Source organism: Alexandromys fortis, unplaced genomic scaffold (assembly GCF_014885135.2).
Source record: "Alexandromys fortis isolate MF-2015 unplaced genomic scaffold, M_Fortis_MF-2015_v1.1 scaffold_36, whole genome shotgun sequence".
Lineage (NCBI taxonomy): Eukaryota > Metazoa > Chordata > Mammalia > Rodentia > Cricetidae > Alexandromys > Alexandromys fortis.
The window spans coordinates 8632477-8650448 of NW_026067915.1; the positions used below are offsets into that span (position 1 = coordinate 8632477).

General features: G+C 40.4%; 1 protein-coding gene across 1 annotated transcript in view; it reads right to left on the minus strand.

Moving 5' to 3' along the window:
* The window catches only part of Rbm6 (RNA binding motif protein 6), a 94000-nt gene that overhangs the window by 10391 nt on the left and 65637 nt on the right, over window positions 1–17972 (minus strand). The window contains exons 7-17 of the mRNA XM_050139543.1: window positions 15711–15785; window positions 9538–9595; window positions 7240–7506; window positions 6323–6483; window positions 4840–4937; window positions 3338–3380; window positions 3140–3221; window positions 2797–2882; window positions 2234–2380; window positions 669–764; window positions 184–237 (exon numbers count right to left, since the gene is read on the minus strand). Of these exons, the coding sequence (XP_049995500.1) occupies window positions 184–237; window positions 669–764; window positions 2234–2380; window positions 2797–2882; window positions 3140–3221; window positions 3338–3380; window positions 4840–4937; window positions 6323–6483; window positions 7240–7506; window positions 9538–9595; window positions 15711–15785 (1167 nt within the window). The remainder of the gene's footprint in view (window positions 1–183; window positions 238–668; window positions 765–2233; window positions 2381–2796; window positions 2883–3139; window positions 3222–3337; window positions 3381–4839; window positions 4938–6322; window positions 6484–7239; window positions 7507–9537; window positions 9596–15710; window positions 15786–17972) is intronic.

The following is a 17972-nucleotide window of genomic DNA, read 5'->3' on the forward strand; positions in this document are numbered from 1 at the left end:
GTTATTCCAGGGTCTCGGAGGGGCGCTACCTGGAAGGGAGTGAGCTAAGACAGAAGAACGAGACCAAGCAACTTTGTCAAGGCCTCTGTTTATTAGGGACGGGTTACAGTTTATATATGGTAAGGAATGGGGGGCAGGGCAAGGGATCTCGCCGCGTGGTTCCGGTCACGTAGGCCAGGCTACACTCGGACGGGCAGGCCAGAAGTCACAAGTAGCCACACCTGGTTCCCTGGATAGCTGGAATGTGAGGCGGGTTCCGCTAAGATTAGCAGTTAATTGGATGAGGGGCAGGTTTTCTCAATAGAACACAATTATGGGTGTGAGGTTCTCTGCAGACTCCCTAGGGTGATTCCTGTAATGATTCTTAGGGGGGAAATGGCTCCTGACACATATGTATGCACACACACAAAATAATTAAAAAAGGAAAAAAGAAAAAAGGAGGAGCCAATACCCAGTGTGACAAGAAACCCACAAGATAAAGAAAAAGAAGTTAGACAACAGTCTCTGATTAGTTACACCCTGATAGCAGGTAGCAACTTTTCTACTATGTACACTTAAGAGGAATCCTTACTTGGGATAGAGTCAAGGAACTAAAACAAGAAAGAGGCAGGAGCCTTTGGGGTTCCTTTCCCTCCCAGACCAGCCCATGATATGAGAATCAGCCTTACTGGAGGGGGACTCTCTTCTTTCTTCACTGTAGGAGGCAGGGGCTTCTTAAAAACATCTTCTGGGGAGGACTTCCCCTCACTGGTACTTTCTTGAAACTGACCAACAAGAAATGTAATTTTTATATGATAATCGCTAACAAAAACCGGGTTAATAAGTTATTTTTGTTAAAATCAGCCTGGTTTTCCAAATATTCAAACATCTGCAACATTTTGAAATTTTGAAATACAGAACCTTTAAAAGTGAGTCAGGTGGTGTTAGTGAACGCTTTTAATCCCAGTACTTGGGAGGAAGAGACAATGGGATCTCTGTGAGTTTGAGGCCAGCCTGGTCTACAGAGTGAGTTCCAGGATAGCCAAGAGTTACACAGAGAAACCCTGTCTTGAAAAACAACAAAACAAACAAAAGTGTAATATTTAGGCCAGGAGCAGTAAACAAATTACCTAAGCATTCGAAAGGACCGAGTAAAACCCTCAGTACCAACAAATAAACACCCCAAAACACATTAGTGTAATTGTGTGTCTACAACAATTTAGGCACCAGATGAAGTATTAATATAAAACCTTTCCTTATAAGCCTTCTAGATTCTATTTGGTATTACTTCTCTCAAAAGGATCAAGAATATGTTAGAGGTAGAAACAGAACCTGAACATCAAGGTAGCATGATTCTAAATTTTAAGTTCTTAGAGGCACAAAAAAATGTCAAAGGTAAGTCTCTTTTCTTTTTTTCTGTATTTAGACAAACAAATGGAAATACCAGCCGGTTCTGGTGGCGCAGACCGGTAGGATTTGCTGAAGGAGGCAGAGGCAGGTGGATTTGGAGTTCCAGGCCAGTCTGGACTACACTGTTTTAGGGCAGTGGTGGCGCACACCTTTAATCCCAGCACTCGGAGGCAGAGGCAGGCGGATCTCTGGGAGTTCTAGGCCAGCCTGGTCTACAAGAGCTAGTTCCGGGACAGGCACCAAAGCTACAGAGAAACCTTGTCTTGAAAAAAAACCAAAAAAAAAAATTTGATTTTTATATACATATTTTATATTAATATGTCACTTATTAATACATTACACAACATTATTTATTTGCATTTATATGTTTTGTTGTTTTTCCAGAAAGGGTTTCCCTGTGGAGTCTTGGCTGTCCTGGAACTAATTCTATACATGAACTCAGAAGAATGTTTGGATTCCCTAGAACTGACTGGAATTACAATTGTGACCCTCATGTGGGTGCTAGGAAGCAAACCTGGATCCTCTGCAAAAACAAGTGCTCTTAAGTACTGAGTTGTTTCTCCAGGACCCCCTAGAGAATTTTTTTTAAAGATTTATTTATTATATATACAGTGTTCTGCCTGCATGCCAAAAGAGAACACCAGGTTTCATTATAGATGGTTGTGAGCTATCATGTGGTTGCTGGGAATTGAACTCAGGACCCCTGGAAGAGCAGCCAGTGCTCTTAACCTCTGAGCCATCTTGTCAGCCCTCTAGAGGATTTTTAAAGTGACTATACACCTTTGTTCATAATGTCTCTAGTTTACATGTGATGAAAGAGAGCAGACTAAGAAATGGGTCTGACCTTTGTCACTCCTCTGTCTTTCTTCTCTTTGCTATCTCGTTTAGACGTTTCTTTCTTGCTACTTGACTTTCCTTGACTAGTAGATTTCTTTTCCTTGATCTCTTCTTCCTCTGGTGATTCAGGGTCCTGGGGCACATAGACTTCTTGCTGTGATACAGTATGAAAAAAGTAAGTCTATAGAATGCTTGCTTTTCCAGAATTTAAGGTTTAAGGAACACAGTTTCCTTCAAGGGAACAGAATGATTCTTTTACAAGCTGAAGAACCCGTAACAATCTAAGAAGCCATTTCAGGGGCAAGTATTTATTTAGGCCACCAATTATACACTGTTCCCAGAGCAGCGCTGTTCTTACCTGTAATGCCACAGTGCATTGATTTTCTATATAAGCAACAGTTCAGATTCCATAAACTTCCCCACTTTTCAAGCAATGAGCATCCAGAGAATTCAGAGAATAAAATACTCCGAGTAACACATTATGTGTACTTTTCTCAAAAGGATTACCGACAGAGTACGTAAAGCAAAACAAACAAACAAACAAAAACCCCAAAAAAACAAAAAACTAACCTGAGTATTGGGGTCATAGTAAGTTCCTGCCAAGGGGTCATAATAGTAGCCAGTAGCAGAGTCATATATATAGCAGTCAGAGGATGCTACATGGAATAAAATCAGAGCCAGCATTAGTTCCTGTCCAATAAAACTGTTACTGAGGGCTTACCGAGAACAAAACAATAATTTGGGAAATTAGGGTGGCCAATTCAAATAAGCGCAGAGCTTATACAAGGTATATTCTCCTTGGGTGAGTGGCCTTAGTTAAGTCTTTTTGCTAAATTTGTGACCACACAGGTTTTAAGTAATGACTAGCCAGTCAAGAAAGAGAGAGAGAGAGAGAAAGACAAAAGTTACTTACACTGTTGCCCTTGTCGATTTGTATCTGAGGACCAATCTGAATTTCTATTTCCTCCTCTCCTATCTCGAAAATATTTTTTACCCTAGCAGAGAAAGTGAAGGTAGAATTATGGAACTATACAACAGCCATTAACCTTGACAGACATCCTTTTAGTCACCTGAAGGTTTTAGAGGACATTCTCAATATGTTAAGTCCTACCTGACAGTAATGCATGTGGTCAGAATGGTCCCCAGAATCATTTCTGCAACATAAAACATGACATATCAAAGACTGAACAAAAGGTACCCGAGGAATACTTAATTCTACAGATTCACTGAAAAACTATCTTTCTCACTGTGTAGGAAAAGGAACCACAGACAACAGGCAGGTGGGGTGATCCAGATACTTGAGTGGAACAGCAGTGTGATTATAATGTGTTGGAACAAAACCAATGACTAAGTAGAGGCTAGAGCAAAAGCTACCTCATGACTGTGAACTCATCTCTGATGTGCTATCTCCCAGTTAGCAAGCGGTTTTTGGTCAAGATGAGTAAAGAAGTAAAGAGTAACTGAATTAGATATTCTAGGATGCCTGTGGTTAGGACAATGGGAAGACTGCATATTTACTTAGGATTCTAAAGAATGAGATAAACTGGGGCTGGAGAGAAGATGGTTCAGAGGTTAAGAGCACTGAGTGCCCTTCCAGAGGTCCTGAGTTCAGTTCCCAGCAACCACATGGTGGTTCACAACCATCTGTAATGAGATCTGGTGCTTTCTTCTGGCCTGCAGGCATACATGGAGGCCAAATGTTGTATACATAATAAATAAATCTAAAAAAAAAAAAAGAATGAGATAAACTGAGGTTCCCCTGCCTCTGAATATTTAAACATCAGCCAGATGTGTTGGCTCATGGCTGTACACTTTGCACTCTGAAGACTAAGGCAGAGGGACTGCTGTGACTCTGAGGCTACCCTGGGTCAATATGGGCTATAGCACGAGATTTTGCCTCAAAAACCAAAAGCTCTCTGTGCAGTAATGGTGGTATATGCCTTTAATACCACCAGCACTTGGGAGGCAGTGACAGGCAGATTTCTGTGAATTCAAGGCCAGCCTGGTCTACAAAGTTGAGTTCCAGGATAGTCAGGAATGTTACACCGAGAAACATTGTCTCAAACCCCTACACCGCCCCCCAAAAAAACTTGCCATTAACCCCAGCAATCAGGGGACAGAGGCAGGCAGATCTCTGTGAGTTCGAGCCCAGCCTGGTCTACAAGAGCTAGTTCCTGGATAGGTTCCAAAGCTAGAGAGAAACCCTGTCTCAACCAAAACAAGAAGAAAAAAAAAAGAGAGAGCGAGCGAGCGAGAGCGAGAGAGAGCGAGCGAGAGCGAGAGAGAGAGAGAGAGAGAGAGAGAGAGAGAGAGAGAGAGAGAGAAAGAAACAAGGTCTCACTATGGTGACTTAGATGGCCTAGAACTTACTATGAGATCCACCTGTCTCTTCCTCCTCAGTGCTGGAATAAAAGGCCTACAATAGCATGCTCAGGTGGAAATACTATTTAAAAATGAAAACAATTCTATAGTCAGAATAAAGCACACTATAGAAAAGAGAAAATGCATAAGCCGGTAATAGAAGCAGCTCATGCTGGTATGTTACAATGCCCTACTATTTGTCTCACACCCAAGAAGAGCAGGTTCTTCCCTAAAACTTAAGTGAGGCCTTACCTTCGTTTTCCAGTAGCCAGGTTTACAGCTACCATCTTCCCATCAATGCTAAACGGTGGATCAAGGTTCTGCAAAATCTTCACTACTCGAAGAGCTTCCTAAGGAACCAAAGACAAATTTGAACCCAAAGAGAGAAAAGGCTACATCCTTACAAAAAGAACTAAACATGGATTTTCCTTCTTAGAAGATAAAATTACTGGGCATAATGCTTTGATAATAAGTTTTAAAAAATAAGTTTTAATGTGGCCAGGTGTAGTGGTCCAACCTTTAATCCAAGCATTTGAGAGGCAGAGGCAGACAGATCTCTTGAGTCAGAGGACAGCCTGGTTACAGATAGATTGTCAGAGCTACATTACACAGTGAGACCAGTCTTGGAAAAAAAAAAAAAAAACCCACCCTCAAAAAACAAAAACCACAAAATATACATAAATAGAAAATTTTATGTGTATGTGTCTTTTGCCTGTATGTATGGCTGTGCACATGTACACACCTGGTGCCTTTGGATGCAGGAAGAAGGCATCAGATCTTTTGGGAATGGAGTTATAGATGGTTGTGAGCCAACATGTAGGTCCTGGGATACAAACCCAGGTCCTCTGGAACTGTTCTTAGTCACTGAGTCATCTCTCCAGTCCCTTCTGGTAATAATTTTTACAGTAAGAGCAGTATGGTAAACATAACTGGTGAGCGTGTGCGTGTGTGAGAGAAATGATACTCAATCTAAGCCCTCATGCATGCTAGGTAAGCTATAATCCACCCTTTTATTAAATTTTAATGTAGAGCCAGGGTCTCCTGGATTGCCCAGACTGGCCTTGAACTCACATTGTAAAAATAAGCCTTAATTTTTTTTTAAATTTTTGCTTTACGTGTAAGAGTGTTTTGCCTAAATGTATGCACCATATACATGCCTAGTGCCCCAGAAAGTCAGAAGAGGGTATCAGATCCCATAGACTGGAGTTTGGGGTGGTTGTGAGCTACCATGTGAGTACTGGAAACTGAACCAGGTTCTCTACAAAAGCAGCAAGTGCTCTTAACCACTGAGCTAGCTCTCCAGCCTGCAGGTAAGCTGTTCTTCTTCTTCTTCTTCTTCTATTTTTTTTTTTTTTTTTGGTTTTCCAAGACAGGACCATTCTGGATGTCCCGAAATTTGCTTTGTAGACCAGGCTGTCCTTGAACTCACAGAGATCCTCCTGTCTCTGCTTCTTAAGTGCTGGGATTAAAGGTGCCACAACCACCTGACAGTAGCTTACCTAAAAAAACATTAGTCCCAAAGGAGAGAATTCTCCATTGCATCCCCACCAAATCTCTTTATAAGTGGAGACAGGGGTTTTACTTTGTAGGACAGGCTAGTCTTGAACTTGTCATCTACCTGCTTCAGCCTCTAGAGTGCTAGGTTTTCAGGCCTATACCCCCACAACCTGCTTCCCCAAACATTACTGAAGGTTATTTAGTCATTGGTCTTCATTTTAAAGCGGGAAAAACTCACTGCATGGGAGTCGAGGTCTATAAAGCCGTAAGTGTGGCCCATGGGGCCAGTTCTGTTCTTGATGATACGGACATTGGCAGTAGTAAGATGGACGTAAGGCTCCAGCACTTCAACTATCACCTCAGGCGGAGTGGAACGATAAATACGTTTTAGCATGATTGCTAAATGAAGCAAGCAAAACAGAGACATTAAGGAAAGAGACATAAAAATTTGAAGTTCCAAGGACTTAATGGTCATTTTTAATCTATATAGCATCTTTCTCTACCAAGGTTTCTTTTTTTAAAAACCTTTTTCCTTTTATAATTTATTTATTTTTATTTTATGTGCATTAGTGTTTTGCTTGTATTTACATCTGTATGAGGGTATCAGATCTTGGAGGTACACAGTTGTTAGCTGCCACTTGGGTCCTGGGATTGAACCTGGATTCTCTGGAAGAGTAGTTAGTGCTCTTAACTGCTGAGCTATCTTTCTGGCCCTGCAAGTTATTTTTTTTTTTTAATATTTATTTATTACATATACAATATTCTGTCTGTGTGTACATCTGCAGGCCAGAAGAGGGCAGCAAACCTCATTACTGATGGTTGTGAGCCACCATGTGGTTGCTGGGAATTGAACTCAGGACCTTTGGAAGAGCAGGCGATACTCTTAACTGATGAGCCATCTCTCCAGCCCTGCAAATTAGTTTTTATAAAAAATTTCCTACTTTTCTTTTCATTATCAATTCTTAGAAACCTAAAATCATGTCTAACTGCATTTTTTTAATATAACAATTTGCTATGTGGAAGATATAGATTCCGCTGACTTAGTAAAGCCAGCTGAAATTAATGCCTTCTAGTTTGTGCACAGCTGGCAGAGGCCATAACATAAGCCATCTACCTATGGCTTCAAACAGTCACATGACCTGACAAATCACTCACTTTTGCTCTCTCCATCTTGCCGTGTCTCTCCAGACCAGGACTCCTTTTCTCTGTCTCTTCGGAATGTAAGCCCGTCCCTTCGAGAGTGAGGGAAGTATCTTTCCGTGTCTCTTTTTTGATGTCCCAATCTTGATTCTTGTCCTTCTTCCCGCTTCCTGAATTCATGTTCCTTATCAGTTGGCCGTGGATGGTTGGGTTGTTTTTCTGAGGGTACTGGTATAGATGTTTTCTGAGGTTGAGGATAGGATACTAGTTCTTGCTTTACTTCTGTCAGTAGGGGGGATTTAAACAGAGAACACATATGATTTTATAAAACCAACCAATGCTTTTAATATCATCTCAGAAACACCTGCAAAAAAAAAAATCTGATGGTTCTTGAGAAAATGTTATTTTAAAAAATGAAATAGGGCTGGGCGGTGGTGGCGAACACCTTTAATCCCAGCACTTGGGAGGCAGAGGCAGGAGGATCTCTGAGTTCAAGGCCAGCCTGGTCTACAAGAGCTAGTTCAAGGACAGGCCCCAAAGCTACAGGGAAACCCAGTCTCAAAAAAAAAAAAAAAAAATCCAGAGGTCCTGAGTTCAATTCCCAGCAACCACATGGTGGCTCACAACCATCTGTAATGAGATCTGGTGCCCTCTTCTGGCCTGCAGCCATACATGCAGACAGAACACTGTATACATAATAAATAAATAAATCTTAAAAAAAAAAAAAAACCCAACCAAACAAATGCTGGCGATGGTGGCAAAGGTCTTTAATTCCAGCACCAAAGAGGTAGACGCAGGCGAATCTCTATGCATTCGAGGTCAGTCTGGTCTACAAAGTGAGTTCCAGGAAAGCCAGAGCTGTTACCTAGAGAAACTCTATCTTGGAAAAAACAAAAACAAAAACAAAAAACAACAACAAACAAACAGGGGTTGAGGTACCTAGTGATAAAATGGTACCTAGCATGTACAGGGTCCTGAGTTAGAACCTTAGTATATGGGAAAGAAAAACAGGATGGGTAAAACAGGGAGGAAGAAAGGCGAAGGGAAAAGAAAGAGAAACAACATAGGGACAAAATTAGCAAAAACATGGTTGCTAGGGGTTTAATAACTATACCCAAAAGCACATGTCTAGAAGCCTTGCTACTTCTGGAATTCTAATGCTAACAAAGCACACAGCAAGACTGTTTAGTTAGCATATTTTGTGAATTTCTTCTTACAGTTAAAGATCATTTATTCATTTAGTTAGTTTATGCATATGTCTGTGTGCATGCCATGACATGTATATGGAAGGAAGTCAAGAGGATAACTGTAAGGAGTTAAACACTGAGCATTCTTATCATTCAATATTCTTTCTTTTTTTATTTATGTAATTCATTCATTTTAAGAGGCTTTACTAAGGAAACCATGTGGCTCAAAAAGAGACATTTTATGGGAGCAATGTAGTGGTCACTTAATACTAGTAGCAGATGATAAGTGAATATATATGCTTGCTTGCTTTCCTCCTCAACCTTTCCTTGTAAATGTGATATACTGAAGATCAAACCCATGTTATGCAAGTATTATCACTGAGTTACAGACTCAGCTCCAAATATTTGCTGTCTAAGGTTTTCATAAACCATCCATCCATCCACCCACCCACCCACCCATCCATCAAATCACCATAAGAGAAGTCTTTATGAGTGGAATGCTAGGCAAACAGGCTACTAATCATGAATTGTACCAGAAAAAAAAAATTAGTCAGGCAGTGGTGGTGCATGCCTTTTAATCCCAGCATTCAGGAGGCAGGGGCACGTGGTTCAAGCCAGCAGCACTACAGAGTGAGACCCTATCTCAAAACAAAACAAAAACCAGTAATACAAAAGTCATTATTATTATTTTTTTTTTTTTGAGAAAGGGTCTGACTATGTAACCCTGGTTGGCATGGGACTCTCTATGTAGACAAGGCTGAACTCAAACTGAAAAAAGAGCTACTCATCTCTGCCTCCTGAGTACAGGGATTAAACATATGTATTACCATGCCTGTCCCTCTCCATTTCTTTCCCCCAAGACTGTTCTCATATCTGTTTCCCCATATCTGTTCTCTGTCACAGATATGGCTGTCCTGGAACTTTGTTAGACCAGTCTGGTCTCAAACTCACTCACAGAAATCTGCCTACCTCTGTTTCCCAAGTGCTGGAATTAAAGGTGTTCACCACTACTGTCCAGCTAGGACTGTATTTTTTTTAACCACTGAGTCATCTTTCTATTTTTTAAAATAAAATAAAAATAATTTGTTCACTGTGTAAGACAAAAGGCATCATTTTTCTCACTCACCTTCCTTAGGGCTCTTGCAGAAGGAACAAGACTGATGCCCATCCGTGCTTGTCTTACACTGCAAAGAAAGGAAAATAAAGAAAAAAAATCTTCAATGTGATCAGAACCATTTTTAGAAACCTTAATGAATATCTAACACAGTAATACCTGACAAAAATGAAAGAAACAAGGAATATCCCAGGATCCCCTCATAATATTTGATAACCCCATTTGTTGACAATGACAGAAAGAATACATGAGTACTGTTTGAGAAGTAACTTCTAAGCAAGCACTTAACAAGGACCACAATACCTTTGACCTGAATAGGGACCTTTAAAGGAAATACACTAAGGAAATTGCCCGCTAAATGGCTTAAAGGAGATGACTGCCAAAAGCCATTGCCATTTATACACTGAACCCAAAACCTGGTCTTGGGTATACAGTTCCTCATTCTCAATTGCCTTTTTTACAGTTACATTTTTAAGAATGTAACTACCAGTTGGGCAGTGGTGGCGAACACCTTTAATCCCAGCACTCAGGAGGTAGAGGTAGGCAGATCTCTGTGAGTTTGAGGCCAGCCTGGTCTACAGAGCTAGTTTCAGAAAGCTAGGGCTGTTACACCAAGAAATCCTGTTTCAAACAAACAAAAAAAATAAACGAAAGAAAACAAAGACTTCTAAAAGATAATAAAAAAAAATAAGAGGGCTGGAGCGATGGCTCAGTGGTTAAGAGCATGGGCTACTCTTCCAGAGGCCCTGAGTTCAATTCCCAGCACCCACATGGCAGCTCACAACTGTCTGTAACTCCAGTTCCAAGGGATCTGACACCTTCACACCAATGCACATAAAATAAAGTTAAATTAAAAAAAAATAAGAGATAAAACAAAACCTAATACATCAGAGTAGGACAAAACAATTGATACATTGACAACAGTCTCAAGCTGAGGACTATCCTTTAGTCTAGGTCCAAAAATGAGAAGAACCATAGCTCTTGATTATGACAGCACAGCTGGAGCACAAAAAAACCCTTAAACTGGTAAACATTGGGGTCAGGATCTTAACTCAGTAGGTAGGCATAGTTAAGTACTAAGAAACTTAACCTATTTTAAGTGTACAGTTCAATTATTTTTAGTAAACCACTGCCACAATCTTAATTAAAGTCATTTTCATTACTCCCAAAGAAACATAGTAAAGTTATTTTCTATCATTAATACCAGGCCATAAAATTGTATAATATATGATCATTTCTTTGTTTTCACATTTCCTTTTTAAAAAAAGATTTATTATGTACAGTATTCTGTCTGCACGTACGCATACATGCCAGAAGAGGGCAAAAGATCTTATTACAGATGGCTGTGAGCTACCATGTAGGTGATGGGAATTGAACTCTGGACCTCTGGAAGAATAGTCACTGCTCTTAACCTCCGAGGCATCTCTCCAGCCCCTTGATGTAACATTTCTAAGGTTCACTTAAGTATTAGTATTCCATTTCCTTTTATCACCAAAAGACATTTAAAAACAATCTATGCTGCTGGTGGTGGCACACACCTTTAATGCCAGCCCTCGGAAGGCAGAGACTAGTAGATATCTGTGAATTCAAGGCCAGCCTGAGCAACAAAGTCAGTTCCTGATCAGTCAGGGTAACAGAGAAACCCTGCCATAAAAAAAAAAACAAACAAAACAAAAAACAATCTATAACACACTAAAGTCTGCATACACTGGGACAAGACCTCTATTGTTCTAAGCACAGAGTGTATAAAGCCTTCCAAGAAAGTAAACTGAGTAATTTACCTTGTCATATAACCAGATCATTCTTTTAAGCAACAGTCTTGGCAAAAATTGTAAATCTGATATCAGATATTAGTATTTCTTTCTTCTGGTTATTAGAAAATAAAGTTGAAAATATTTCCTTTTAAAGAAACCCATATTAAAGTTAATATGGATAGTATAAATGGAGAGGGATTCATAATCTTACAATAATATGAAGATAACACTCCAAAAGTGTTAAAATGGCCTTTAAAAATGATTTATTATTATCATGTGTATGTGGATCCATGATTTACAATGTGAGGACACGTGTCATTGCATGCACGTGAAAGTCAGCAGAAAATTTGTGAAGATAATTCTCTTCCTAACTTTACTTGGGTTCTAGGGATTGAACTCAGCTGTCAAGTTTGTGCTGTGCAACAAGCTTCTTCTTTTTTTTTTTTAATATTTATTTATTATGTATACAATATTCTGTGTGTATGCCTGCAGGCCAGAAGAGGGCACCAGACCTCATTACAGATGGTTGTGAGCCATCATGTGGTTGCTGGGAATTGAACTCAGGACCTTTGGAAGAGCAAGCAATGCTCTTAACCTCTGAGCCACCTCTCCAGTCCCTGCAACAAGCTTCTTTACTCACTAAACCATCCCACTATCCACCAAGGGCCCTTTTGCATAGATAGAAAACAGACCCTAAAATTTATATGGAACTGCTAAAGATGTTGACTAACCAAAACAATCTTGAAAAGAACAGAGAACTCACACTTCCTTCATAAATCTTACTAGTTTTATAATCAATCAAAATAACACACATATGTGGTGGTGTATATCTTTAATCCCAGCACTCAGGAGGCAGAGGTAGCTGGATTTCAGAGCTCTGGGTCAGCTTGGTCTGCAGAGTGAATTCCAGGACAGCCAGAGCTACACAGAGTACTATCTTGAAAAACTAAAAACCAACCAACCAAAAATCAAAACAACAACAACAAAACCAACCAACCAACCAAACAAACAAATAAGAAGCCCCAACAATCAGGGTACTGACATTATGGATAAACATGAAAATTAGACCTCAAATGAGAGCCAAGCAGTACTGGCACACGCCTTTAATCCCAGCACTCTGGAGGCAGAGACAGGCAGATCTCTGTGAGTTCGAGGCCAGCGTAGTCTACAAGAGCTAGTTCCAGGACAGGCTCCAAAGCTACAGAGAAACCCTGTCTCAAAAAACCAAAAGACTAAAATGAGAGACTCTAAATTTGTAGATGTATTGATTTTTGATAAGAGTGTCAAGATGATTCAACTGGTGAAATAGTTTCTTCAAATGGTACTGTTAAAATTCTGAAAATCCCATATAACGAACACCAGTTTGCACACAAAACAAATGAATTAACAGAGACTGATAATGTAACTTTATGGTAGGGTCTTGGGTTTGATCCCCAGCACCATAAAACAAATACAATCAAAACACTTCACTAGATCAAACACCTAATTATGCAGGTGTGGTAGTACACACTGATAATCCCAGTACTTGGGAAGCAGAGGCAGAGAATCCTTAGAGCCCTAGGTGCATAGTGAGATCTTGTCTTAAAACCAACCACCCAAACTACTCTCACCCACCATTGAAGTATGATAGTAAAACTTTTAGACTAAAACACAGGGTTAAGTCTTCATAAATCTTACTGGACAACAAATGTGTTCAGCAACAGAAAACCAAATAAATCAACTAAAAAGGGCAAAAGACTCACTGAACATTTTTCTTAAAAAGCTATACAAATGGTTACATAAAAGATACATCAATCATTAGTCTTAGGGAAACACAAATCAAAACAATGGCATAGCCCAGTAAGTAAAGGCATTTGCTGACAAAACAAAGGATCTGAGTTATATTCCCAAGGCCCATATGAGAGAGGGCAAGAACCAATGCCTGAAAATGGTCTTCTGACCACCACACTTTCAACATTGCATTCTTGTGTCTATGTACACAAAATAAACAAAGTAATTTAAAAATGATAAAATATGAGGGCTGGTGAGATGGTGAAATGTGTAGACTCCTGTTGCCAAGGCTGACAACCTGAGTTCAATCTCCAGGAGCCATATAGAGAAAAGAACTGACTCCCTAAATTTCTTCTCTGCCATGGTGTCAAGGCAGGTGGTTGGCCAAACACACACACAGTGTAATAAAAAAAATTTAAAGGATAAAATGTTGCTATATACTAAGTAGGATGGTCTTCATCAAGAAATGGTAAATAGTGCTGGGCGGTGGAGGTTGCATGCCCTTTTAATCATAGAAGCCAGGGACGTTACAGAGAAATCATATTGAAAAACCAACCAACCAACCAACCAACCAACCAACCAACCAACCAAAGACCAGCCTGGGCCTCTAACTCACAGAGATCAGCCTGCACCTGCCTGGTCTCCCAAGTGCTAAATTAAAGGCAAGTACTATCAAATCCATTAAGGCCCTGTCTTTAAAAAAAAATTTTTTTTTTTGGCCAAAATAATAAAACCAGGGGCTAGAGAGATGGCTCAGATGTTAAGAACACTGGCTGCTCTTCCCGAGTGCAATTCCCAGCAACCACATAGAGGCCCACAACTATTTGTAATAAGATCTGGTGCCCTCTTCTGGCATACATACGTACATGAAGGCAGAACACTATGCATAATAAAAAATAAATCTTAAAAAAAAAGTAGAACATTTGCTTAGCAAAGGTTGAGTTTTGTGTTTGGTCACTATCAATCACTGGCTCCAGCTAGTGGAGTGAGAGCAGAAGTTCTGGAACTAGATGGTACTAATGGTTGCACAATATTTTTATGGTATTTAATATGCCACTGAATTATGTATTCTTTTTGAGACAGGGTTAATTTATGATCTTCTTGCCTTAGTCTTCTATTTTGGTTTTATTTCTGTTGCTGTGACAAACACCCAGACAAAAAACAACATAGAGAACATAGAGGAGAAAAGTGTTTATTTTGTTTACAAATCCATGTTACAACCCATCATTTCAAGAAGTCAAGACAGAAACTCAAGCAGCTATTCACAGTTAAAGCAAAGATAAAAAATGCACCCTTGTGTGTTATTTCCTCTCTTACACTGCTGGAGACTCCCTGCCAGCTAGGCATCATGGTGCATGCCTTCCTTTAATCCACCTCAGGAGGCGTTTGAGGCCAGCCTGGTCTACAATTAGTTCCAGGATAGCCAGAGTTATTATGCATAGAAACCCTGTCTTTGGAAAACAAACATAACAAACTGAGTAAGACATGGGAAGAAAGCTAGTAACAGCACTCCTCCATGGCCTCCACTTGGCTTTTACCTCCAATTTTTCCTGCCTTAAACTTCTGCTGATATCCTTTCACAGCAGACTATAACTGTAAAATGAAATTAAACTGTCTTAGTTATGCCTTTTATTGCTGTGAAGAGACACCATGACCATGACAACTCTCTTTTTTTTTTGTTTATTTTTTCAAGACAGTTTCTCTATTGCTTTGAAGCCTATCCTGGAACTAGCTCTGTAGACCAGGCTGGCCTCGAACTCACAGAGATCTGCCTGCCTCTGCCTCCTGAGTGCTGGGATTAAAGGTGTGCACCACCATCACCTGGCTCCATGGCAATTCTTATAAAGGAAAACATTTAACTGGGGCTAGCTTACAGTTCGGAGGTTTAGTTCATTATCACCACAGTGGCTGGCATGCAGGCAGACATGGGGCTGGAGAAGGAGCTAAGAGACCTACAACTTGATCTGTAGGCAGCAGGAAGTGAATTGTGTCCCACACTGGGCATAGCATGAGCATAGAATGGATCTTAAAGCCCACCCCCAAAATGACACACTTCTACCAACATGGCCATACCTACGCCACACCTCCTAATAATAGTCTCATTTCCTTTGGGAGCCATTATCTTTTAAACCACCACATTAAACCCTTTCCTCCCTAAATTGCTTTTTGGTCAAGGTGTTTTACCACAACAACAACAACAACAAAAAAAAAGCAAACTAAAAGAACTGCCATATCTGTTTTTTTATTTATTTATTTTTTTTTGGTTTGTCAAGACAGGGTTTTTCTCTGTGGCTTGGAGCCTGTCCTGGAACTAGCTCTTGTAGACCAGGCTGGCCTCAAACTCACAGAGATCCGCCTGCCTCTGCCTCTCAAGTGCTGCTGAGATTAAAGGTGTGCACCACCACGCATACCTTGTAATAATTTTGAAGTATTAGCAATAGAAACTGAAATTACATTTTAACTCATTGCAATAACACCTCCAATAAAAAGTATAGCTTAAAATTTTCACAGGTAGCATACCTAGAGATGTGGAATGCTAATTTCTTTTAATTTAATGACTATTTTATTGAATGCAATGCAAGGAAACAGTTGGCTAGGTGGTAACTAGAATATTACCTTTGCAATGCTTATTATTCTAAAACAAGAGTTTTTAGTACTTACTCGTTTGCAGTACCAAAAATCTGGACTTGGTACATACTCAAGAGTGACCTCTTTATCATGTATCATTAGAGTTCCCTGTAAAAAGAAAGACAAAAGCCATTACCTAAAACCCTTAGAGTAACAGAGACAGGAAGACACAGATGGCCTTTCCAGTCTCCAAGCTGAAACATTTTACAAGAAGAATATCCACAAACTCATGAGACGGCTGTTTTAAGCCACAGATTTGGGACAGTGTGGCAAAGTAGGCTTAAGTTTAGGGACATGGGTGGGAGAAGGTAAAACTTGTCTTCAGTCTTGGCTCCAGCAGGCTGGGGTACTCTCCTTGGGCAGGCTATGCCCAGTTACTTCTCCAGGTCTCGTAGAACACTCTCCTGAGTTCCAGCAAGTACCTATCCCTTGCTCCCAAACACTATTAAGCAAAGAGGCAAAGGTTCTCTTTCAATTACCTTCTTTTCTATGGCTAACATATCTCCTTGGAGAGGTAATAAGCTCATAACTTTGATGTCTACAGCATTTCTTTGGAATACTGGCTGTACAGCAAAAGAACCAGGAGAAAGAAGTACAACACCAAAGACAGAAAGAAAGGAGGAAGGTCAAAGTTTCACAGCAGATTATATTCTTAAAGCAGCAAACTGTGAATAGCCATTAGCAGCAACACCTGTGGTGGCGGCAGTGGCGGCGGCGGCGGCGGCAGCAGCATCACCATTTAGATTTGGAGCCTACAGAGTGAGCCAACCCTAAGTTTGAGGAGCAACAATTGGCAAATAAGTCTCTGCAAAATCTGGCACAGGAACAGGTGGGACACGAGGTCTCAACAAGTCTCTATAGAGCTTCCTTGCCTATTTTTGGACAAGTAACAAACTCTACTTCACATTAAAAAAGTTTTAATAAACACACGCCGGAAGATATATTGGAGCAGAAGGGGGAAAGGGTCTCTGCTTACTGAGAAGGGACCCTCAACCACACTGGTAAGTGAACTAACCGAAGATGCGACTCTGGAACTAGCCCCTGCGCTGTGTTCATTCTCCGCCCTCTAGGGTCCTCTGTGTCTCCTCAGACAGGGCTCTGAATTATACAAGTCATTTCCTTGTAACTGGACCTCAGTTTCTTGCTTGAATCCATACATCTGTCAAATAATGCTTTACCTCTCTGCTTTTCACACCAAAAGAGTCAAGAGAAATACATAGAATAAGATTATTGTCTTGTTAAATAAAACCAAAGAAAAACTGCCTACCTAACTGGGTCTTAGAATGTAGTTTCTGACAAACTGTTTTCAGTATTGCTCTAGAAAGCTAAAGAACAATACTAAGAAAAATTGCTAACATTTACTAAGCACTTATTCAGAGCCACAAACTGATAAGTTTATTATATTGCTTAATCCCCTAAATGATCACAATGAAGCAATACTTTTACTGTTCAGATAAGGAACCACTTTTAGAGAGGCTAGATGACCAGCTGGTGAATATCAGCATAAGACTCATTTAGGTTATAGATAAGGGCCTCTTGGCTCATTTATTCACCAATTTGTGGTTGGTATTAGGAACAGGTAATTTACCCTCAGGAGTCAATCAGGAAAGAGATCTGTATGCAGGGAGAGTCAGGGTCAAACTTCTCTGTTATGCTCTATTCATGCAGGAAAATTGGTAAATGTAATACCTTTCCAAACCAGAAGACAGTGCATCTCGAGGGAGGCAGGAGGATTATTAGTTCAAGTCAGTATGGTCTACAGAACAGTTCTAGGCCAGCCAAGGCTACATAGTTAAGACCCTGTCCCGTCCAGAAGATTAATACATAAATAACAAACAAATAAAAACATAAAGAGGCTGGCACTAAAGCTCAGTACATAAAATGCTTACCACCATGCCTGACAAACTGAGTCCAATACACAGGACTCATATGGTAGGAGAGGATTGATTCCTACAAGTTGTCCTTTGACTTCTACATGCACGCTAAGGCACACTACCCTCTAATTTATTCTCATTCTCTCTCTCTCTCTCTCTCTCTCTCTCTCTCTCTCTCTCTCTCTCTCTCTCTCTCTCTCTCTCTCTCTCTCCTCAAACTCACAAAGATCTGCCTGCCTCTGGGATTAAAGGCCTGTGCTACCATACTATGCCTTGCTTTACTCTGTCTCTTCCCAGCACCCAGGAGGCAGAGGCCTGCTGGTCTGCAGAGCAAGTTCCAGGATGGCCAGGGCTACACAGAGAAACCCTGCCTAGAAAAAAGCAGACAGAGACAGAGGCGGGGGGGGGGGGGGGGGGGGGG